This window comes from Aspergillus sclerotioniger, assembly GCF_003184525.1.
Source record: "Aspergillus sclerotioniger CBS 115572 chromosome Unknown BO94scaffold_5, whole genome shotgun sequence".
In the NCBI taxonomy this organism is placed as follows: Eukaryota; Fungi; Ascomycota; class Eurotiomycetes; order Eurotiales; family Aspergillaceae; genus Aspergillus; species Aspergillus sclerotioniger.
Window position 1 is genome coordinate 175,561 of NW_020290995.1, and position 20,945 is coordinate 196,505.

Genomic DNA, 20,945 nt, shown 5'->3' on the forward strand with positions numbered 1-20,945 from the left:
GCGAGAAAAGAGAAAGCAGGAGAAAGGCAATGAACGGAGTAGAGAGCAGCCTGGAAGCCCACCGTCACCAGCCTTTATAGTGGGAAGCGAAAGCTCGGACTGTCAACCACGCGCAACGTCCGTGCAGATGCCATGCGAGATTTAGCTGGTGACAGGAAGGAATTCCAGGTCAGCGAGGCATGCGGGTTTATCAAGAGCCACTGGTTGCGGGACCTTGGTTCAGAGGATGGGGGGTGGTTGAGATCAGTGGCTTGGGTAAATCCCTCAGGCGTGCTAATGGCCGCCGCATTCAATCCCCCCGACCCGACAAGAACAAAAAAAAGCCCTCAGCCTAAGTCGCTTAACTGCCCCAGATCGCGCTTGGGGCTTAGACTACAGAATACAGCTGCCTATTGATTTCCAAAAGTCACTTTCTCGGCTGATGCAAAGACAGGTAGGTAATAATGACCTTCTATCATTCCTAGGAACCGACCAGGCTAGGCCGATCGAGTTGATTCACCGTCTACATCCCCACGGCATGCAGGACATAGAAGACCAAGCTAACAGTTGCGGTCAGGGGAAGTGTGGATAGTTGTATGTTCCACTCAGGCTCCTGCTCTTTGTCTCTCTGGATTCGCTCCACACCCTTGCGCGATGGTAAAGGAAGGTAGTCTACTCGTGCCGTACGAGAGGTAATATCCGTGAGCAAACCAATCCCCGTGACATGGATCAACCCAAGAAACGTTTGAAGCAGCCTGAGTACCCAGCTAGTCGTAGCCTCTATGCGGACGGCGCATTGCGACACAATGAAGAGGGACTTCGTTCTGCGCTTACGCGAGTCTTCCCATGTCTTCAGGGTTGAACCGAGTCTTTCTTGTGTGTATAAGGCTGTCGACCCCCTGGTAAAAGAAGACAGATAATTCGCAAGGGATGCTGCGGATTCCATACCGCAATTTGCTCCCTCGGCTAGGTTGGGTGTCATCTGTAGGTGATGTCAGTCATCTAGCCATGACGCACTTCGGTGCGGAGAGTGTCTACCTTGTGTACCGCATCTCCTATGCCTACAAACCGGCCCCAGGACCATTTTGCTTGAAACGACTCTTCAAGTGGGACGAGAATACATGATTCTGCATGATTAAAAACCTCGCCAAATTTGACATGGAAGGTGACGTGTTTCTCGAGGAGAGGTTCGATGATGCCGGCCACGCAAACTCTGTCGGAACTACGGTGTGGCATCGCCTGGTCTGTCCCTGTGCGTGCAATCGCAATGAACCAGAAGACTTTGGAGTCTGCCCCTATCATGATGATTATTGACCAGCCACGTCCATATGTTCGGTGGACGTTTCCTCTTTCCAGGCCAGGGATTGACTGGGAGATGCCAAAGACACCGCCGAAGGCATCAGTCAAGGGGACCTCCGATAACCGATGGGAGCGTGTGGAAGCATCTTCAACATTTTTGATATGGTGCCACATTTGCGTACGTACTGTGCTGTACACTCCGTCAGCACCAACCACCAAATCACCCGAGACACTGGAACCGTCCGCGGTGTAAACCATGACATCCTGCGTGGATGAGACGATCCGGGAAACTCTTTTGTTGAAGGACACGCAACTCCTCCTCTGAAGACGTGTATACAGGATACCTAGGAGCGCCCGTCGTGAGATAATGATAAAAGGATAATTGGTTCTCGTTGCAGTCAGTCAAAATCCCCTATGAAAGCGATTGGGACATACCGTCCGATAGATCGGAGATGTCGGGCATCAACTCGTCGCAGCAGACGCCCGTCTTCAAGCCAAGTGCTGTGCGATACCATACATTGACCCTGATCCAACACATCTTGATACAGTCCCAGCTGATCCAGAATACGGGCGCCATTCGGAAGGATTGCGAGCCCAGCGCCATCTGAGAACGAATCGGACCTTGCCTCCAGAATGGTGAATTCGATGCTAGTGCTGGACAGACAGTGGGCGAGAGTCAAACCGGCGACAGAAGCACCCACGATGACAACGTGAAATGGCCTTTGGCTGTCTGTCTTGGACATTGCCGCAGCACGGAGGCGCGCATGATCAAGAATATTCTTGTCATGGAGATGGCTATAAGGACATGTTGACGCGGGATACTTTATAATGATAGTCGAGTTAATGATGTTATGCGTAGTCAGGCGGACCTGTCGTGTCAGGAGGGAAAAGCCAGAAATAATGAGCTTGGTTGAGCCATTTGACCTGCAGCGTCTCTGGTGACGGGCCACGAGATGGCAGGTACGACCGAAGAAAGGGTCATGGCAAGCCCACATCTGATCCCTTGTACTACTCGGCTACCGGCATCATGTCCTCTAGCCAGGAGTAGCCGGGCACAGTTGCAACGGTCAAGCTCAGGCGTTCCTGCACGTGTTCTGGTTAGTGTGACGTTCCGTATGTTTGTACAGTGTGATGCAAAACCAGCTTCACCGATCCCAACTCTTCCCTTGATTCTGGGCTGAGTGCCAAGGCGCTAGTCAGAAAACTGAGTGCGGTTCAGTTGGGGACTTCGCCACCAATGGGAGCATAAAAGGCTTGGCAAGCATCTCGATTAATAAGCTCTGAGGCACAATTTCTTGAGGCTTGAGGAAACATGTAGCATGTTCTAGAAAAGAAATAAACATAAATAAATTCACTGCCTCTCCCAGGCCCTCCTTTTGCAAAGAGATTAGAAAATAGAAATATAGAAGAGAACTTGAATTAACCAATACTATTATACCCGAAATCCTATAAAGGAAACTCGACCTGACGCATGTCCCAGGGCAAGGGTATTTGCTTTGATTGCTGAACATGAAGGCCTGGCCTCAGGAGGAAGCCATAATACTTCTCTACCATTTACAGATATCCAGTCCGGGCCATTAATAAGTATATCAGAATGCACTTTTGGGGAACTGGAAAGATTATGACCACACCTGGATTGAATATTGAGCGATCCCAGGTTAGTGCTGATATATGAACCATCTTGGGAGAATTGGAGTTCAGTGACTGTTCCCTTGATAATCAAGGTCTGCTGCAGGCTGCCCGTCGCCGGGTCCCAGAGCCGCACTGTCTTATCACTTGAGCCGGACGCCAGTAGCCGGCCGTTGGGCGAGAAGGCCACTGACTGAACCCAGCTTGAATGGTCTTCGAGCGTCTGTTGTAGAACGCCTGTCACCGAGTCCCAGAGCCGCACTGTCTTATCAATCGAGCCGGACGCCAGTAACCGGCCGTCGGGCGAGAAGGCCACTGACCAAACCAAGTCTGAATGGCCTTCGAGCGTCTGTTGTAGAACGCCTGTCACCGGGTCCCAGAGCCGCACTGTCTTATCACCTGAGCCGGACGCCAGTAGCCGGCCGTCAGGCGAGAAGGCCACTGACCGAACCCAGCTTGAATGGCCTTCGAGCGTCTGTTGTAGAATGCCTGTCACCGGGTCCCAGAGCCGCACTGTCTTATCACCTGAGCCGGACGCCAGTAGCCGGCCGTCAGGCGAGAAGGCCACTGACCGAACCGAGTCTGAATGGCCTTCGAGCGTCTGTTGTAGAACGCCTGTCACCGGGTCCCAGAGCCGCACTGTCTTATCAATTGAGCCAGACGCCAGTAGCCGGCCGTCAGGCGAGAAGGCCACTGACCGAACCGAGTCTGAATGGCCTTCGAGCGTCTGTTGTAGAACGCCTGTCACCGGGTCCCAGAGCCGCACTGTCTTATCAATCGAGCTGGACGCCAGTAACCGACCGTCAGGCGAGAAGGCCACTGACCAAACCGAGTCTGAATGGCCTTCGAGCGTCTGTAATTCTGCACCCCACTTCTCATTAACTTTTGGCAACTGGCATATCCAACTTGGAAGGTCTTCACTGAAATCTGAACGAATTAATGCTGTTTGGGGTGCAAACACCAATCCTGCACAATAAATCTGAAGTGGTGCTTCATCAGCAACCTGGCAATTCTTCAGAACAAAGCGCTTTGCATCATGGAGAAAATCAGCCAATAAAGAATCATTATTGCCCTGCTTCTATTAGCATAATCCAGAATTAGGTGTCTACTATATTACTTACTAGTATATCCGTATGGAGGAGATCAAGCATACCCACCACCTCTGATATAAGACCTAGCAAGCACATTGCTTCCACCCAGTGCAGAAAATGCTTCTGGAGGAATACTCGCACATCCTCTATCTCAGAAGATGAAACCTGACTCTCGTTGAGATGGTGTATCCAGTAGCGACAAGAATATTGCAATTCTGGTGGTAGGTACTGGCGAATATCCTGAGGGTTGATGTCTGCCCTACGCGTTCCAGGGCTTTCTAGATTGCAGATATCTTTCTGTAGGTGACTCTGCATAGTTTTAAGACAGCACTTAGCAATGTCTTTATGCTTTTTTGGCGCACCCACAAGGAATTTGGTTCTGGACTGGACCAAAAAATCCCGAAACGATAAATGTAGAATCCTGACAGGCTGATCTCGGCTGCTGGGAATGCTTAACACCGATCGGAATGTATCTAATCGATTGCTGATCTGGTCTGCTCCTATCCCAAGAAACAGCGATAGCGCGTTTATAGACAGTGGAACAGCAAGGAGAATAATAACGCCGACTATGGCCTGGAACTCTTGCAGAAGCTGCTGCTCCTCGAACTCATCACTCTCTTGATCATCGAGTAATCGTGTCAGAATTGGCAGGTATGTCTTGTCCATTCTTGATACATATTTGGCTTGGTCCTTTAGGAGCTCTGCGAGGCGCAATTTAGGTTCCATTTTTGAACTTTCAATATAACGGCATACGGTGGCAGCAGAGATGAACAGTGGAGCGGACATCTCGACCAGTTTCTGGATAACTTCATCCCCGGGCCAGTCCTCGGAGATATTTTTATCCCGTTTGATCTTCACGAACCGGTCTTGTAGGAATAAATGTATGTCGAGTGCCGTCACTTCTTCAGGTATCTCATGTAAAGCCAGGTCCTGATATTCATGACCTGTAATCTCCGAGAAGCCGAGGTGGATTGGAAGTTCTGGCCTGCTAGTCACGAAGATTCGGATGCTAACTCCATTTGCCTTCTGTAGAGAAGGAAGTAATCGGATTATAGCTCGGATATCTTGATCATGTTCACATTCGTCTAGAGCATCAATCACTATCACAGCGGTCTGAGGTTGTCGGCCTAGTTGGTCAAGAGTGACTAGTGGCTGAAGGAGTAGTTTCTCAAACTGCTCCCTGAGTGATTTTGACGCGATGTCAGGGTTATCATGAAGTACCATTTGCACACCAGACCTTAACCCAGGAATCCTGAGCATTAGCTGCCGTATTAATGTTGGAAAAAACTTCTTCGCGTTCCCTCGGTCTCCTTCACCCCTCTTGAAGAAGAAGCTGGCACCTAGATGGTTGATGTTCTTGAGCGACTCCGCCACCGTCCGAGATATTGTAGATTTTCCTGTTCCGGCCATTCCTTTCAACCAAAAAATACTCTTCCGAGATGGAAGCAGAGCCCAATCCATTATCTGTTGAAGGAGCACAGTCCTAGTGCCTTGGAGACATTGGACTTCGTCTCGGTCAGAGAATGACTCAAACGCTGCTTCCATTACACCTTCTAACTTTTCGAAATCCATGTCCTGGGCCCTACCGACCATCAGAGAACTATGCAGTTCTTTTAGTAATTGTAAAGAGCGACAGGATTAGGTTCCAACCTACCTCTGATCTACTTGTAGAGACAAGAGGAATGAAGTTTTATATCTCTCGAGGTTCTGGATAACTTCCTCTACCTCGGTGCGTTTCAAAGGCCACTTTAAGGCTCGCCATCCCACTTTTCTCATCAGCTTCTTTCTCTTCCCCGGGTCAAGTCTCGTTTCTAAGCCACGTAGGTCAGAGAGGCAATCCGTGATATTGCCGACTAGTCGTGACGAGGTAGGTAGAGTGTTTCCGTTGTTAGTTTGGACGAGGTTCTGCAAGTCTTGGAGTGTCCCCTGGAGCCCTACAATTGCCCGTTGTAGTGTCAGAATTTCGTCTCTTGCATGTTTCACCTGCTTAATATAGCCCCCACAAAGCTCCACGAGGCTTCCCGTTAGCTGAATGACCGCGATAACGCTCGCCGCTGAGGATAAACCATCCATGTTGGAAACACTGCATAGATGCCGATTCCTCCGTAGAGAGATATAGCGACTCGTTGCAGATTAAGAATTAGAGGTCGAGCTTGTCTGGTGAGATGAAGCGGGGTAAAATAAGCGCCAAGAGCGAGGCTGCGAACCAGACTGCATCTCATACGCGACAAGCCACAATAAGTCATCCTGCTTTTCCAGGCAAGGAGATAGAACTACAAATATAGATATATTGGCTCACATAAAATATGGACTGTTGACTATATTTTCAAGGTGAATACCATGACCCAATATTATCATGCCCGAAAGAACTCAAGATAAAATCTGTCGAGTGGATGCTGGTTGTTGGCTTGATATCGGCTCTATGGTCGGCTCGTACTGACCCAGACTTGGCTTCTGCCCAGTGCCTCTGAATTACCTCACGAACCTTCTTCGGCTCACAGAGTGACAAAGGCCGTCATGGCGCCCCGACTTGCGCCCTCCCAGCTTATAATGATCCGCGATATGATTACCAGTAATTCACTGACTACTTCTCAGATGGCCGAAGCGGCTGGCTGCAGCAAACGTTCGATTATAGCCATCAGTGCCAACCTCCGAATGTTTGGCGATGTCCGAGCGCCCTTAATTCCTGGCGGCCGTCCTCGAGTGATTACTCCTCTCATTCTGGAAGCGCTATGCGACCACTTGCTAGAGAAACCAGATCTACATTTGGATGAGATGGCAGAGTTTCTATATGATGAATTTGATGTGTCCGTATCCATCTACACTATCAGCCGGGCCCTTCGATCGCATGGTTGGAGCAAGAAAGTAGCTCGACGGATAGCACGAGAAAGGAATGCAGATTTAAGGGATAACTATTTGTATCAGCTGTCAGAGTTCTGCTCGTATCACCTAGTCTACATCGATGAATCAGGCTGTGATAAGCGGGCTGGCTTTAGGAGGACAGGCTGGTCTCCCCGTGGGGTGGCGCCTGTCCAAGTTTCCCGTTTTCAGCGGGGTCAACGGTACCAGATTCTCCCCGCGTATTGCCAGGATGGCATCTTGATGTCGCGAGTCTTCGAAGGATCGACTGATGCTAGTTTGTTCGAGGACTTTATTGAACAGCTTCTCCATCATTGTGGTAGATGGCCAGAGCCAAAGTCCGTCCTGATTATGGACAATGCGTCTTTCCATCATACGGAGCGAATAACCGAGCTATGCTCAAGGGCCGGTGTCAAGCTGTTGTACTTACCACCGTACTCCCCTGATTTAAACCCGATCGAAGAGTTCTTTGCAGAGCTCAAAGCGTTTGTGAGACGTAACTGGCAGAAGCACACTGGTGAAGATTTTAAAGATTTTCTTGAATGGAGCCTAGATGTCGTGGGGGCTAGAGTAGAAAGTGCACAAGGTCATTTTCGACATGCGAACGTCGAGGTTGAAGAGCAACGATAATAGATGTATTATATATTGCCAAGTATGGCGAGCTTTTGACCAGTTTTGTATAAGATCACTTGAAGCTTTTCTATCCCAGCGTTGTTTATGATCTAGGATAATGGTAGGCCAACATGGAGTCAAGAATTCAAGCTTAGAGATAGTTTGCTGTCAGATTCTGGTGAGAATGAGGAATTTAATTTTGTCTATACTGAACTGGATGCCACTGCTGTGCAACAATCCATGGTCATGTGAAGCAGACTGCTCATGACGTAATGCGCAAAGGTCGTTTAAATGTACCCATTTTTTTTGCCTAGCGTCTTGGCGGGTGGGCCCAGAATGAAGAGAAGAGTATGAAGTGGTGAAGCTGGTTTTGCACCACCCTGTATAGCGCAGTTGCTCTTTAGTGCCGGACCGGATCTCCTGACAGATGAACATGACCAGAAAGTCTGGAATGATTCATTCCTCGATCCATGATCTCTACCGACATATAACATGCCATGAATTGCAGGCCATCCATCCATCAGAAACTGGCTCATCCACAGTCTCCAACGAGAGGTCACTTAGCTATTCCTTGAACACCGAAGAGCTCTGGGAGTGATGCGAGACGAATGCCGACGACCCGATCGGTGGGTAGAGAAGACCTTCTGTGTATGTAGAATGCTGTGCTATCGTTTGCAATCAATGATGCTGACCCGACCCCGACTTTAGCTCGGACCTAGTCAGAGATTAAGGCCAGCGTATCTTATTCTTAGTAGGTTAAGGTTAGCTCAGGAGCGGCTGAGGCCTGGATTTAGATTAACGTTAAAGACCCCTGCACGGACTGACTGCCTCGGGTAGCTGGTGGGGGACAATCCAGTGATTTCATCCTCAGACTTGGTCAAACACAGAGGAGGGGTCGTGGCCATGAGGTCGGTGCTTCGGTGAAACCATCTGAGGTGTCGAGTCCATCGACACCCTTCCGTCCTGCCTAGACCACGGTGTTGTGAATCCATTACGGAGATGGTCGGCATCGATCTGGCTTATCATCGAACAATCTACACCGGACAGTCTTCAATGTTCGACCTCCCGCCGGATACCCCATATAAGCTGCAGGAGGATAAATCAAGGAGGGGAGTCGAAGAGATTCATACCAATCAACCCCGCGAACCGATCCACCGTCGCCAACCACAAGCGACGGCCATTGGAGGGGGATATGACATCTTGTGTGCCACAACACTAATTGCTCCGACCCGGCCACGGCTGTCAATCCCTCCTGGATTAGCACTGATCTGGGCCGTAGTGGCGGGGCCGGCCAGGACTAAACTCCAGGCTAGACCTCGCCAGAGCGACCGATGGGCCAATCAGCCCCGGCCATCGACGGGGATGTCAGATTGCCAGCCAGACTGCGGCGTATCCGTCTGCTCCGGCTGTACCAGAGTGGAGCCCGAGGGATGAAGCCCGGTACGGTACCGTCACGATAAGTCAAGGGTTCCCTTCCCAATTGGGCCACACTGCCTGCAGCCACTAATAGCAGTAGCCTAGTAGCACTACTCCAGGGCAGCCGGCGGGAAGGCAACCAACCGCTCGTACTAACAAAGGGACCCGTGTCGGAGAATGCACTGACAGTTGAACGTTATGTACGCATTGTGAACTATGTAGACAAATGCTGATGGAAAGTATACCGACGTGAAAAAGACCAGCACAACAAACGCCCCAGCCAACACCACGCACTTAAACAATGATCGCGCTTATAGATCAAATCGAACCGACAGGATTTTCATGGAAATGCAGCTTCAGGAAGACAGCGAACGGGAAGCAGAAAGAAGTATGCTAGTGGTATCATCGCTTTGGAAAGAAATCAGATCAATGCTTCCACATTCATGCGAAAAGAGTGCGCCCATAATGCCGTATGCAAGAACCGCCAGTGCTCGTCTACCGACGACGGCGGTTGGCGCGGAAAGCTGTCAAGTCAATAGACTCCACCGACTCTGTACCATCATCCACCTCGATGATGTCAATCTTCGAAAGGGACTGCCTGTCGGCCTCGATGGTGGTACCCGTGGGGGTCATGGTTGGAGTTTCTTCCTGAACCACAGGGACCTCCGGCTGTTCCGCCTTCAAACGGCGAACCTCGTTGGTAGCCAAGTCTAGCAAGCCCTTGAACTTGCCTTCTACGCTGGCTAAATCTGCCGAGCAGTCACCTGATCGGAGAAAGTGATACGCAGCCGTTTCGCACACCTCATGGACTAGTTCCAATTGCTTCTCTGCTGCATCAAACGGTGAGTGTTCCCGAGCGCGAGGTCCTGGAGGGCCCTGGTTCCGGGCTTTGCGGATGCTGGATAGCACATCATCTTCACTTGACTCCGAGCTGGTAAGAGAACCGGCCAGACTATTGAGCCTCGCGCTTCTGTCTAGCATTTTGTTGCGGTATCCTGATACCGGGAGCGAAGCCATTCTGCCTTTCCGGATGTTGTTTCGAGCCGTCCCAATGTTTCGCACCATCTCCTCCAAGACCTTCTGTGTATGGCCGTCATAGTGGATAATGAGGTTATTGCGTGTACTGACGAATGGACCCTGGTCGCTGCCATCCAGGGTGGGCGCTTCTTCTGCGCCGCGTTTCCGGGGATTCACATTCGCCTGGTGCTGGGAAGTATTCGGGGTGGTAACGGTCGTACGTGTTTCGGCGGCGGATGACTGAGGCCGGGTTTCGGTATCGGGGGCCGACGAGCGTAGGTCCTCGGTTCGGATGGAGCAGATCGAGCTGTTCTTGCGACGACGCGGTCTTACCGCGACATGTCGCTTGTAGGCCTCGGCATATTCTGCATTTTTGGCAGTTGTATGAGTAGAGAGTTCAGAAAGTCGACCGAGCCAGGCTGGTATGTTGTCCGACAGGTAGGTGAACGCCGCCAGGGCGTCTATTTGTTGGCCAGCAGGCATGGTTTGGAACCAGTTCAGTGAAGGAAGGGGGAGGACATGTGCTTCGTAGTAGTTCGGGTCCGGATTTGTACTTCCGGGTGGAAAAACAACTCTGTGGGTTCGTCCAATGGCTTACCCCAGAGAGTTTCGCAGTCGTCCAGATAGTTGGAAAGAAGAGAGAATCGAATGATAGATTGATGAGCGGCGAAGCTGCCAATTCGTGTCGTCGTCGAGTCGTCGAGGGCCGATGGGCGGTGGTTGAAGGGGTAAATACGAAGCGAATCAGGAAGCTACAGCTGTTCCATGGGTCAGGGACTGCGCACGAGAGCGGTGTCGAAATACTAGTGGGCGGGATGAGGCACGCAAGGCTCCAAGGCAAAGAATGGTGAAAGCACAGAGAGCATAGGCACACTCAGGAAGAGGAAGAAGAAGGGGAGTGGAAAGAAAAGAGAAGAGAAAAGAAGACAAGAAGACAAGAGAAGAGCGAAGCGAGCAAGGAGAACCAAGTTCACTCGCTGGTGGTGGACGAGCTGACAGGGCCGAACAATACCATAGAGGGTGACGTCCCCGAAAGTGAAGCCCGAGACGTGGGTCTGAGCCATGCAGCAGGATGCATTACGGTAATCTTTCAGCCCGTTCTTCACATGACGGTGGACCAGGGGGGGTCCCTTCCATGACGGGCATTAACTATTAAGATTCTCGATACCCTTCCATGAACAGGGGTCCCCTGCAAGCGTCGGCCACTCGGGCAATCCCATGGCCGGTTCCACTCCATCTTTCCCTCTGGTTCGGGCGCCCGGATTGGCTTCAGCCTGGCATCTTACGAAGGAACGACAGCGATTGCGACGCACGCTGCCGAGCCTAGGGCGTGCGACGTCCAAAGTACATTCACAGGAGGGAATTCTGGACAAGCGGTGAGCATTTCTAGGTATCAATCGCACCATCGTGAGGGGAAACCGTGGGTATTGTCATGAGATGATTGTTGCGGAGGGCTCGGAGGAACCCCTGAAGATGAGACTCTGACAGTACAAGGCTGTTTAGAAATGAGGTCCCCGTGGTGGATATTCTGGAAGCTTTCTCCCCATATATTCCAAACACGCCCACTGTAGTTTCACCGCGAAGGACGGGCAGTCCGATACAGTACGGAGTAGTGCCTGCCTACGGACACGTGCTCCAAACCAAACCAAACACTCAACAATGAACAAATATCCCAGCCCATCCAGCCATCACATCAATCGAATCATTTCACCAGGATGGGTCTGTGTTCCGCATGGTCCAATGCCACGACTGCAAGAAATGAACATGACATCGCCGCTCAAGGCCGAAGCCATCTCAATCTCACTAACGGCGACTTTACCCAAGAGAGTCATGACACGTAACGGCCTGCGCCAAATGCTAGACAGGGTTCTCCAGGCGAGTCAAAGGACTCGGAACCGACCAGGATTATTTTTCCCTTGGCTGACAGAAGAGCCCTTGACCACCATGAGATGGGCGACCGGCCTTGCTCTCCTGGTGGGATTGGGCTGCGGCAACGCCGATCCGCCCGCGCTGAGCCGTGGGGGTCAGAAGTCATCCAATATGGTTGGCCCGGCTCTGCAGCATGTTATGCTGTGATCCAGGAAAATCCATGAGCCTGTCCTGGGCGCGAATGACTTGTTCGTCGATGATTCCTGGGTTCCATGGTACAGAGGACTCGACCATCAGGTCATTCCTCCGCCTGGGGTTTGCACTGCAGATCGGATTACGACGTCTCGCTACGGTCCAGCCAACTGCCATAGGAGCCATGCACGCCATACGACCATCCGCCCGAGGAGACGTCGGACAATATGTACATACAATTCAATTGTTATCCTTTCCGGGAATTCCTCCCGGAACTAAGATGATTGGGTGATTCTATCTAACACATACAACCCGAATTTACCCTCGAGCTGCGCGGTTTGACGGCGGAATACAACTCAACGAGGCCATGGTATCGTATGTACAAGTGGTGTGCCTGTACTCGGCTGCCTTCCCTAACGCCGCTAAACTATCCGAAGGCATTGACAAACACAAAACAAACCATATATACTATGTTAAACACTGGCAAGCGACCGGCGATGGACCAACACCTCCTTGCCATTACAAAGCTTACAAAGCAGACCAACGAACGAAGTGTTTCCGTATCATTTTACACCGGCTCTCCCCCGTTCCCACTGGCACACCCAAGAATCCAGCATCTGTTTGGCATCCCGAAGAGCGTCCATGGCCGCCTGCCACTTACCCTCGCAATCTTCTAGCTTCGCGTGTAGATTTCGACTGAATACCACGTGCGGTGCCAATTTACTTGCACCTTGCAACGGATCCTCGAGGAGCGAGGGAAGCGCAAGAGCAACGGAGACGGAAGCGTCTTGGAGACTCGCCTGATCGTCATCTCCGGTCGGTGTGCCTCGTCTCGCTCGCTTCCGTGGAACAGCTTCCTCCTCTTCCTCCTCTTCCTCCTCTTCCTCCTCTTCCTCCTGTTCCTCCTGTTCCTCCGTAGCAGGAGCAGCCGGCGCTCCGGCCTTGATAGGTGAGACCTTGCGCGGCCTCCCCCTTTTTCTCTTCTGCGGGGCCGGCTCTGGCTCGGCCGGACGGGTTGGAGATGTCTCAGTAGAGTCACCCTGGACATTCTTGATCCGGATCTTTATGCCCGTCTTAGAAGCATCGTCATTGTCATCATCATCGCCAATGCTATTGTCATTGTCCGTTTTGGTCCTTTTGGATGACGGACCTGGCTTTTTCTTTGGCCCAGCAGTCTGTTTGCGAGTGCTGGTTGAAGGAGGAGGAAGGGTCCTTTGTTCTTCCACTGTGAAATGTTAGGAGCGGAGCAGTAATAGGATATAACGACCTCGCAAGGAATCTTACCATCTCGATGCACACACCGTTTCTTCGACCTTCTACAGTCGTCACACGCTGACTTCTTCGGTTGTCGCTTTCTAGACGAGCCAGCAGGACTCTTGGCTTTGCCCCTGGCCTTGGAAACCTTTGCGGAAGCCCGAGGGGCGGTTTTGGATGCAGCTTGGGGTTCATTCTGCAAGATGATCGGTTAGATGGATGTGCGCACTGATTCCATGGATAACAAGACCAACCTCAAGCCTAAGATCTTTTTTGGCAGGCACAGCCTGCTTTGCAGTCGCGTTGTACTCGGACTCATGCATCTCGATCGACTCGGGAATCTCTATCGTGTCGGGAGTCGCTATCGACTCAGGTATCACTATCGACTCAGGTATCATCATCACCGGCTCAGGTAGCATCATCGGCTCGGAGATCGCTATCGATCCAGGCATCACTACCGACTCAAGTATCGCTATCGACTCGGGTACTTCGATCGACTCCATGATGGCCACAGCAATGGCAGCCTCATCGTCTGAAGGCAGCGGCTCTGTTTTGATCTCGACAAGCTCGTCGTCCGAGTCGTAGTCCTCGGACTTGACCTGCGTGCCATCACAGTGGATGCATATATCCGAGTTGTCGGCGAAGTCCATCCTGCAATTGACGCAGATGGGTCGCAAGTCCAGATCAGGGGACACCGGCTTGGTCTGTGGACGTTGTGCCGACATGGGATCGATTTCTTGGGGCCTGTTTGTTCTTGATCCTCACCACGCGGTGTTGATCCGATTAGGGAGTTTAGTAAACTGATCATCCGATGTATTGGAGATTTTTGGTTCGGATGAGAGTGACCGGCGATGACTTTGCGAAAATTTATAGGCCGGGTCCTGACGAGATGCACGCAGGAGCACAAGGGTCAGCTTTAACTTTGACTGGATCGAGTTGCAAGGGTTGATGCCTTTGTGCTTATTGTGTGTTTCAGAGAACACAACGGCTGTCATCAAGGTCTGCTTCATCGACACATAAAGATACTATTCCAACAAGTCAAGGCAACAAAGACACCGGACAAACAAATGTGGAAGACAGGCTATTATCCGGGTCGCATTTGTACCCTGCTGAAAGGATTTGGGCCCAGACTCTTTATGTCATACATGGGGATTTTGCGTCGGATTGTTCCCTCTCTTGCAACGGACATCACCTTTTATTCTCAACCTCGACAGGTTCCGCCTGAAATCCTAATCTACAACGGCAACATCCCAACAAAGCCCATCAAAGCACTTTGCCATTGGTTGCACCCAAAATAGCAACCCTCTACTCCGGGTGACAGCCTTCTTTTCTCCGAGAGTCGAGATCAAGGCCACAACTCTACCTCTTCCCACTCCTCCCCATCGCGCACTGCCGTCCACCTCGTCCGCGTCACATTCGCTGGATCCTGCAAATCCAGTCTCTCGACCTCCTCCGGCCGAATTACCAGCACCCGAAAGTTCGCTCGCGCAACTTCATCCCGGAGATCTTCCACCTTCTGTCCAAGCTTCAATTGAGGCTTTCCGGGGTCCTGAGACCGTGGTGTTCCAGGGGGCGGATTCTTGAACGTGCCTACTCATACACACCCACAAATTAGCACCCATCCATATCATCCCCCCAACCTCCCCAACCTTCCCCCCGACCTCCAAGCAAGAAAGAAAGATACTACTCCGTACTCACCTCTCATAGCAGGCGAATGATTCGCAAAATACATATCCACCTGCCTCTCCCACGTCCACTCCCCATCCCCCTCCTTACCACCCTCATCCTCCTTCCTCCTCAACCCCCTCCCCACAACCTCCCTCTCCCCAGTATCCCTCCCATCCTCACCCCCCAAAACAAACCCCTTCCCCCTAACCCTCCACTGCTCCCCACCTCCCCCAACCAAAACATCCCCTCCATCACCCCACCCGAAGCCCCCAACTCCCCCACCTTCTCCATCCTCACATCCGTAGTCACCGCAATCATCTCACTCTCATATATATCCGGATTCAGACCGATATTCTGCTCCTTGAGGGATTTGATTGCTGACGGGTGCAGACTGAGCGAGGGGAAGAAGCCCCGGAGTTCGACGGTGCGGGCGCGCGGGACCGCGTGCCCGCCGTGCAATGACTTCCCGATTGTGGTCAGTGTGAAAGACGTGGTGGCGGAGGGGGAGGTGAGGTGGGATTTTAAGGCGGGGAGCCACGGGGCGAGGGGTCGGGAGGGCATGTTGTTGTTGATGGTAGGTGGTGGGATTTCGGAGGGGAGGTTGTTTGGTTGGTTGGATCGTGGTGGAGGAATTGGTGGGGAATTGAAGGTTTGAGTAGATTGTAGATGGTTTGTAGGGTGTAGCTTGTTGGTTGGATTGTATGGAGTAGAAGAGAGTGAGTCTCTTTGGATGAATGTGAATGTGGAGGGGAGATGAGGGGAGGTAGATCAGGCCATGACGTTTCGTGACGCTCGCGCGGCACGTGCTGTTATCTTATCTGATTGTCATTGGTTGTGAATTGAACCCATTGAATGGATTTCAAGATTATATCATTTTGCTATGCGATATTTCGGTTCTAACTGTTTGTCAGTGCTGAGTTGTATGGGGACTAACTGGCCTTTGGAGATTTATTGGTGGCTGCGTCTTATTGCATTGCCCAGTCTTATTGCAAAGCAGTTCCAATTCCAGCGATTTAAATCTGCCCCTAGGGCAGGAGCCATCTCAAACCAAAGATCATCCAAATATTTTATTCGACCAAACACCGAACATGCACTGCTACTCAAACACAACCAGCAGCAGCAGCAGCAACAGCACAACCAGATAATATGACACATAACATATAAAAGTAGCCCCGAAGCCAAACCAACCCCATAATGAAACAAGTCGACAGCTCCTCATGACTGCATCTTATCCTCATCATCCGTATCCTCCGCATAACCCAACGCTCCACCGGGTATCCGACCCTCATTCAACTCCTTCTCCAGTCGCGAAATCTCCTGCAAGCTCTTCGCCTCCCGGATCATCTTCTCCACTCGCTTCCTCTCCTTATCCGTCAACTGCACCCGCACGGCCTTATCGGCGGGCGCCCGGTCCGCACCTCCCGAGGGAACGTCGAACGTGCGAGATTTGATTCCCATGATCTTGGACGCAAGAGCCGATGGCTCCTCGGCGGTTCCGAACAACTCGGTGGCTTTTTCGCGCTCGGCGTCTTTCACTTTCTGGTAGTCGAGGAAGCGGACGCTAGGAATGCGCCAGATAACGTAGTAGCGGTAGTGCTGGTGTCGTTAGAGTCGTCCGACCGTAAGACACAGGTAAAGTGGAATGGAATGGATGAAAACTCACCTCCTTCCTCGTGACGGGGTTCTCAATCAACACCAAATGCGTCAAGCTGGACAGGTTGCGAAGGGGGTCCAGATCCGCCAGCTCGCTCATGTTATTCGCTGCCAGGACCAGCGCACTCAGGTTCGGAATGGCGGAGGCTATCGTCGGCTGGATTTGCTTGACTCGATTACGCGCGAGGAGGAGGGTACGGAGACGAGGGAATAGGGGGAAGTTTCCGAAGGAGGTGATATCGTTATCTGTCAGGTCGATGGCATCTTGGTCCTGGTTTGGAGGGGTCGGTTAGACCATGCAACGAACGGAGTTGTGGTGGAGGTGAGATGAGAACTCACCTTGGCGATACCCAAGTTCTCGATGGCGGGTATCTTGTGCCCTAGACGACGCAAAACACAAACCGATATCAATCAAGCTCATCTCAAATGTGTAGTATCTGTTCTTTTCAGGTCTAGTGTGTGGAACGCACCTCGGAGATCTAGCTCGCGATCCTTGAGCGGGTTGATGTAGGAAAGGGAATTTTGGATCAGTTCGACGGTCAATCGCATGGTGGCGGTGGAGGTTCGATGGAGGCTCTATTGGGGTATCATGCAATGAATAAATGAAGCGGGACAGAAGCGACAGCGTATAATAAAGACTGAAGAAGAAGACGTCAATTGAGACAAGCGGGGGCGATGGAGATTGAAGCTGGAGCTCTGTTGCGTATACCCCCAGCGACGAGGGCGCCGATGATTTTGCCCGGGCGGTGAGCCGCTCAGTCAGCATGGCACGTGAGCATATATTCCACGCCTCCAAGACACGCCCCTGACGAGGGCGGCTGTTATCAAGCATTATGTACCCTACCTTTGCTCTGCACTGCATTCGCGGGGTACTGAATACTACTATGAGTCGATACAATCAAACGGAATCACATGAAGACTCGCTCAGGCAGGCTGTATCGACTTATCGAACCGTTCTAGGTGCACCTTCTGCATGTGTACTGAACTCTAATGACATTCATCTTGAACAAATAATGGTCATACAAATTATGCGTCGCTAGTTTTCCTTTCTCCGCACTCAGTCACGGAAGCGGAGGAATCCTTTGATACCCCGACCAAGGTCGGGGTAGCTGTCCCATGAGCCATCATAGACCAATCCCCAATCTGCTCATCAAAGAACTTAGTCTGATCGAGTCCAAGCATTTCATCCTCGTCATTCACCCGGAATTCCATCCCGGGGATGTATCTGAGAATGAGAAGCATAATGTAGGACACGACAAAGGAGTATGAAGCGATAGCGCAGATCTCCGCCAGCTGCTTTCCAACCTGGACGCCATTTCCATCAATGGCTCCAGGGGACAGGCTGCTTCCATCCAGCGCCGAGATCTTTTCACTCGCAAATAATCCCGTTAGGAAAGCGCCCACCATACCACCGAGGCCATGGAGCTTGAAGACATCCATGCCCTCATCAACGTGGATCCACTCGTTCACGTTCTGGAGGGAGGCGCATACAACGCTGGTAATGAAGCCAATACACGCCGCGAGCCACAGAGATACGCAGCCAGCCGCTGGCGTGATCCCGACAAGGCCAGCAATTGCACCTTCACAAGCACCAACCATGGTGAACTTTCCCTTATACTTGATCATGTCAACCAGCACCCACCCGAGGATGCCCATACATCCGGCCGTGTTTGTGTTGAAGACGGCAACCATGGCGCGCATGCTAGCATTGAGACTTGAGCCTCCCTTGATCGTATGGCGGTTAGTCGAAACCAGCAGGTCGGGATGAGATCTCAACGTACATTGAACCCCAACCATCCAGTCCAAATCAGGACAGTGCCGAGGAAAACCAGAGTGGTATTATGTGGTTTGCGGAGCGAAGGCTCCCCATAGTCTCTACGCTTCCCCAAAACCAAGGCGTACGCCAAGGCTGTACAGCCGGAAGCGATGTGCACCGGACCTCCTCCAGCAAAATCAATCGCTGGTAAGTTGTATAACCATCCGTTGCTGCTCCATGTCCACCGGGCCAATGGGCAGTAGACGATGGTTGCCCAGAAGAAGCTGAAGATCAACGACGGTATGATACCCCCTCTTTCGAAGGCACCGCCAACGACGATCATTACCTGCCGGTGTTAGTACATTGCCTTTGCATTGTTGGGAGCGACTCACAGTGCATGCGCAAAACAGGAGCTGGAATAGACAGAAGACGACTTCTGGCAATACAGCGGAGCCAGGCGAAGGTGCCACCAGGACATCCATCAACCCAAAGTTCTTCAGGGTACCAATGAACGGTCCCCCATCTCTGGAGTAGGCAAGCGAATAGCCCCAGAATAACCACTGGAATGTAGATCTACATCAGAGTCAGTTATTACGCCGAATTTTCGATAGATCACAGCGACCCTGCAGACTTACACCGCAAGAACCATGAAGGACTGGAAGAGCAGCGCCAGCGCAGATTTCCTCCGTGTTAGACCGCTGTAAAGCATGCCAATACCAGGTAGAATGAAGAAGACGATGAATGTACATGTGACGATATAAACGTAATTGTACTCATATCCGGCGTATTGTGCGTTCACATCGACCTTGGTCGGGTCCCCGCCCTCCGGCGTCGAAGCGTTGTAGACTGGCTATCGCTCCATCGCATTGTTAGTTAAACATTGTTCGACAACGTTCACAGACAGCTTTGAAAACCTCAAAACATACCTCAGCCATGGTGAACCAGGATGACAGCCGCTATAGGTTTGTGCTGCTTTTGGGCGTATCCCTTGACCAGCTCGGGATTTGCTGGCCTTTAAAGACCACGAAAGCAATGAGCGGCGATAAGACGTTGGTCTTCTTTGAAATTTATCCTCCTCCCTTGCACCTCAACTGCATGGTTGTCTTGGCCGGACCCATTTTGAAATGGGGCATCGATTCTAGATACCCAGCTGCTTGCGACTAGTTACTCCGAACCGTAGTCATTATCTCTCAGCCAAGAGGCCACCCGAATACAAATAGTCAGCTTCATCGCGCTCAAGACTCTTGGTCCGTTGGAACTTGGGTCGCCATTTGCTGGTGTCAAGGAGAATGATATCAAATGCCAAGATGGGCGATCACAAAGAAGGGGGTCCATGTTGATAAGATAGAAAGATGACTGTCATCATCCACGACTGATTGGCTCTATCGTCCACCCCGGATCGTACATCCTCCTGGGGTTTAGGGCGGCACAGGACGATTGAGCTGGTGGTGATAAAATGATGCAGCCCATCGTGCGAGCCCGTGCTGTGATTGGTGAGAGATAACAGCCCGACCAGCCATCCTGGTCGATGCTTTCACCCCTCGAATGCTGGCACGAAAAGTAGATATCTAGGGAGTCCGATCTCTCATGGCCCGCATCAACACGCTAGGCTGACATGGCGTCAGAAACTCAAAGATCTTGGCTGGGAGCTGAAGCTTCGTGTTATACGACCTCGTGGCTGAACGATCAGGTGATGGGGAGGATAGCCAAGCCCCCCTGCGTTCTGTTGCATACCGACTGTGCACTATCGCTAGAGTCTAGACACGCTAGTCATGGCCATTAATAGGGGCATCCTGTCAGAAATAGTAACCAGAATGAAGAATTGGGGCCGGATATGAGACAATCCGGTAGTCCCCAGTTAGCCTGCAACCCTGGTGATCTAACCGCACCAAATATTTCAGCCCTGTTGATGCTATCCAAACACCCACAGCTCCCCTGAATTTTTATGTATAGAGCGATTACTGCCTCTGTTGGGCTTAGCAGAACCACAACTGGTGTGCTTATCTTCTCTTATAGGAATCAATAGGGCTGGGTCTAGGTCGGCTGCAAAGCCATCGTTCCCCACCAGCAGATGACGATCGTCACAATTGATTATCACGGGAGACTCGGGGGGCGAAAAAGCGACGAAACGTAGATCTGAAACTCGGATTGGCGTTAGATTCCGATGTCCACGCGATGAGCTTCGTACCTGAGTGCAGAAACCTACGCTCCGCAGCAAGGGGAGGGAGGCGAAGGATCACAACACGAGGGGAAGGATTGGCCAAACTCACTAGTGGAAGTTCGTCAGCAGCAATTAATATGGAATGCTCTGTGCTTGGGTACCCGGGAGGCCTCCTCTCCGTGCCGGTCGGGGTTCCTAGGGAGTGCGCCTTGGGACGATCGAGAGTTCATCAAATGGCAGTGCCGCGACCGATGCACATGCCTCGTGGTTCCTAGATCCAGATTACTCCCACTACTGTTTAGTAGACGGTAGTACTCCGTAGTAGTGAAAGGACTAGTGGAGGGCATCCACTCTGAGCTGAGACCATCTCATCTTACCCGGAAAGCTCGGAGAGTTACAGGGCCGGGCGCCCCTCTTTTCTCCCCACAGCAGGAGCATGGCAACGATGAGATGATGGAATGATGGAAGATGAACGAGGATTCGAAGGAGG

General features: G+C 51.6%; 8 protein-coding genes across 8 annotated transcripts; all 8 read right to left on the bottom strand.

The window, feature by feature from the left end:
• Positions 1–39: 39 nt before the first annotated feature.
• On the bottom strand, positions 40–2,021 carry BO94DRAFT_612505 (FAD-dependent oxidoreductase; the record flags this gene model as incomplete). Its single annotated transcript, XM_025616679.1, has 3 exons — positions 40–961; positions 1,027–1,666; positions 1,714–2,021. The coding sequence occupies 3 exons, from the start codon at positions 2,019–2,021 to the stop codon at positions 503–505; spliced, it is 1,407 nt and encodes a 468-aa protein (XP_025470671.1). The 3' UTR covers positions 40–502.
• Positions 2,022–2,673: 652 nt separating this feature from the next.
• Positions 2,674–6,151, bottom strand: BO94DRAFT_485439 (WD40 repeat domain-containing protein). The gene is made up of 3 exons (XM_025608980.1): positions 5,653–6,151; positions 4,029–5,598; positions 2,674–3,979 (listed from the first exon to the last, which is right to left on the bottom strand). The coding sequence occupies exons 1-3, from the start codon at positions 6,069–6,071 to the stop codon at positions 2,711–2,713; spliced, it is 3,258 nt and encodes a 1,085-aa protein (XP_025470672.1). The 5' UTR covers positions 6,072–6,151; the 3' UTR covers positions 2,674–2,710.
• A 3,229-nt stretch (positions 6,152–9,380) lies between these two features.
• Positions 9,381–10,385, bottom strand: BO94DRAFT_458480 (uncharacterized protein; the record flags this gene model as incomplete). The annotated part of the gene is made up of 1 exon (XM_025607796.1): positions 9,381–10,385. One exon carries the CDS (start codon positions 10,383–10,385, stop codon positions 9,381–9,383), a length of 1,005 nt encoding a protein of 334 aa, XP_025470673.1.
• A 160-nt stretch (positions 10,386–10,545) lies between these two features.
• BO94DRAFT_313212 (uncharacterized protein) lies at positions 10,546–11,014 on the bottom strand. Its single transcript, XM_025606840.1, has one exon. The coding sequence runs from the start codon at positions 10,964–10,966 to the stop codon at positions 10,706–10,708; it is 261 nt and encodes an 86-aa protein (XP_025470674.1). The 5' UTR covers positions 10,967–11,014; the 3' UTR covers positions 10,546–10,705.
• Positions 11,015–12,252: 1,238 nt separating this feature from the next.
• Positions 12,253–14,077, bottom strand: BO94DRAFT_313241 (uncharacterized protein). The gene is made up of 3 exons (XM_025606842.1): positions 13,472–14,077; positions 13,248–13,413; positions 12,253–13,188 (listed from the first exon to the last, which is right to left on the bottom strand). Exons 1-3 carry the CDS (start codon positions 13,940–13,942, stop codon positions 12,527–12,529), a joined length of 1,299 nt encoding a protein of 432 aa, XP_025470675.1. The 5' UTR covers positions 13,943–14,077; the 3' UTR covers positions 12,253–12,526.
• A 36-nt stretch (positions 14,078–14,113) lies between these two features.
• Positions 14,114–15,446, bottom strand: BO94DRAFT_612525 (uncharacterized protein; the record flags this gene model as incomplete). The annotated part of the gene is made up of 3 exons (XM_025616680.1): positions 14,114–14,807; positions 14,916–15,052; positions 15,076–15,446. The coding sequence occupies 3 exons, from the start codon at positions 15,444–15,446 to the stop codon at positions 14,563–14,565; spliced, it is 753 nt and encodes a 250-aa protein (XP_025470676.1). The 3' UTR covers positions 14,114–14,562.
• Positions 15,447–16,100: 654 nt separating this feature from the next.
• Positions 16,101–17,087, bottom strand: lea1 (U2 snRNP complex subunit LEA1; the record flags this gene model as incomplete). Its single annotated transcript, XM_025607780.1, has 4 exons — positions 16,101–16,481; positions 16,549–16,809; positions 16,878–16,918; positions 17,009–17,087. The coding sequence occupies 4 exons, from the start codon at positions 17,085–17,087 to the stop codon at positions 16,101–16,103; spliced, it is 762 nt and encodes a 253-aa protein (XP_025470677.1).
• Positions 17,088–17,262: 175 nt separating this feature from the next.
• BO94DRAFT_313489 (ammonium transporter) lies at positions 17,263–19,569 on the bottom strand. The gene is made up of 5 exons (XM_025606843.1): positions 19,221–19,569; positions 18,930–19,144; positions 18,687–18,867; positions 18,320–18,640; positions 17,263–18,263 (listed from the first exon to the last, which is right to left on the bottom strand). Exons 1-5 carry the CDS (start codon positions 19,227–19,229, stop codon positions 17,565–17,567), a joined length of 1,425 nt encoding a protein of 474 aa, XP_025470678.1. The 5' UTR covers positions 19,230–19,569; the 3' UTR covers positions 17,263–17,564.
• Between the last annotated feature and the right edge of the window lie 1,376 nt (positions 19,570–20,945).

What these genes read in the sequence shown, in the direction of transcription:
- BO94DRAFT_485439 (XM_025608980.1), bottom strand. Translation starts at nt 6,071, where the DNA reads ATGGATGGTTTATCCTCAGCGGCGAGCGTTATCGCGGTCATTCAGCTA. An exon ending in TCTCTACAAGTAGATCAGAG is followed by an intron (nt 5,599 to 5,652) that starts GTAGGTTGGAAC and finishes AGAACTGCATAG; the next exon opens with TTCTCTGATGGTCGGTAGGG. An exon ending in TCCTCCATACGGATATACTA is followed by an intron (nt 3,980 to 4,028) that starts GTAAGTAATATA and finishes TAATAGAAGCAG; the next exon opens with GGCAATAATGATTCTTTATT.
- BO94DRAFT_313212 (XM_025606840.1), bottom strand. Translation starts at nt 10,966, where the DNA reads ATGGCTCAGACCCACGTCTCGGGCTTCACTTTCGGGGACGTCACCCTC.
- BO94DRAFT_313241 (XM_025606842.1), bottom strand. Translation starts at nt 13,942, where the DNA reads ATGTCGGCACAACGTCCACAGACCAAGCCGGTGTCCCCTGATCTGGAC. An exon ending in AAAAAGATCTTAGGCTTGAG is followed by an intron (nt 13,414 to 13,471) that starts GTTGGTCTTGTT and finishes ATCATCTTGCAG; the next exon opens with AATGAACCCCAAGCTGCATC. An exon ending in ACGGTGTGTGCATCGAGATG is followed by an intron (nt 13,189 to 13,247) that starts GTAAGATTCCTT and finishes AACATTTCACAG; the next exon opens with TGGAAGAACAAAGGACCCTT.
- BO94DRAFT_313489 (XM_025606843.1), bottom strand. An exon ending in TCCTTCATGGTTCTTGCGGT is followed by an intron (nt 18,868 to 18,929) that starts GTAAGTCTGCAG and finishes ACTCTGATGTAG; the next exon opens with ATCTACATTCCAGTGGTTAT. An exon ending in CTGGATGGTTGGGGTTCAAT is followed by an intron (nt 18,264 to 18,319) that starts GTACGTTGAGAT and finishes CATACGATCAAG; the next exon opens with GGAGGCTCAAGTCTCAATGC.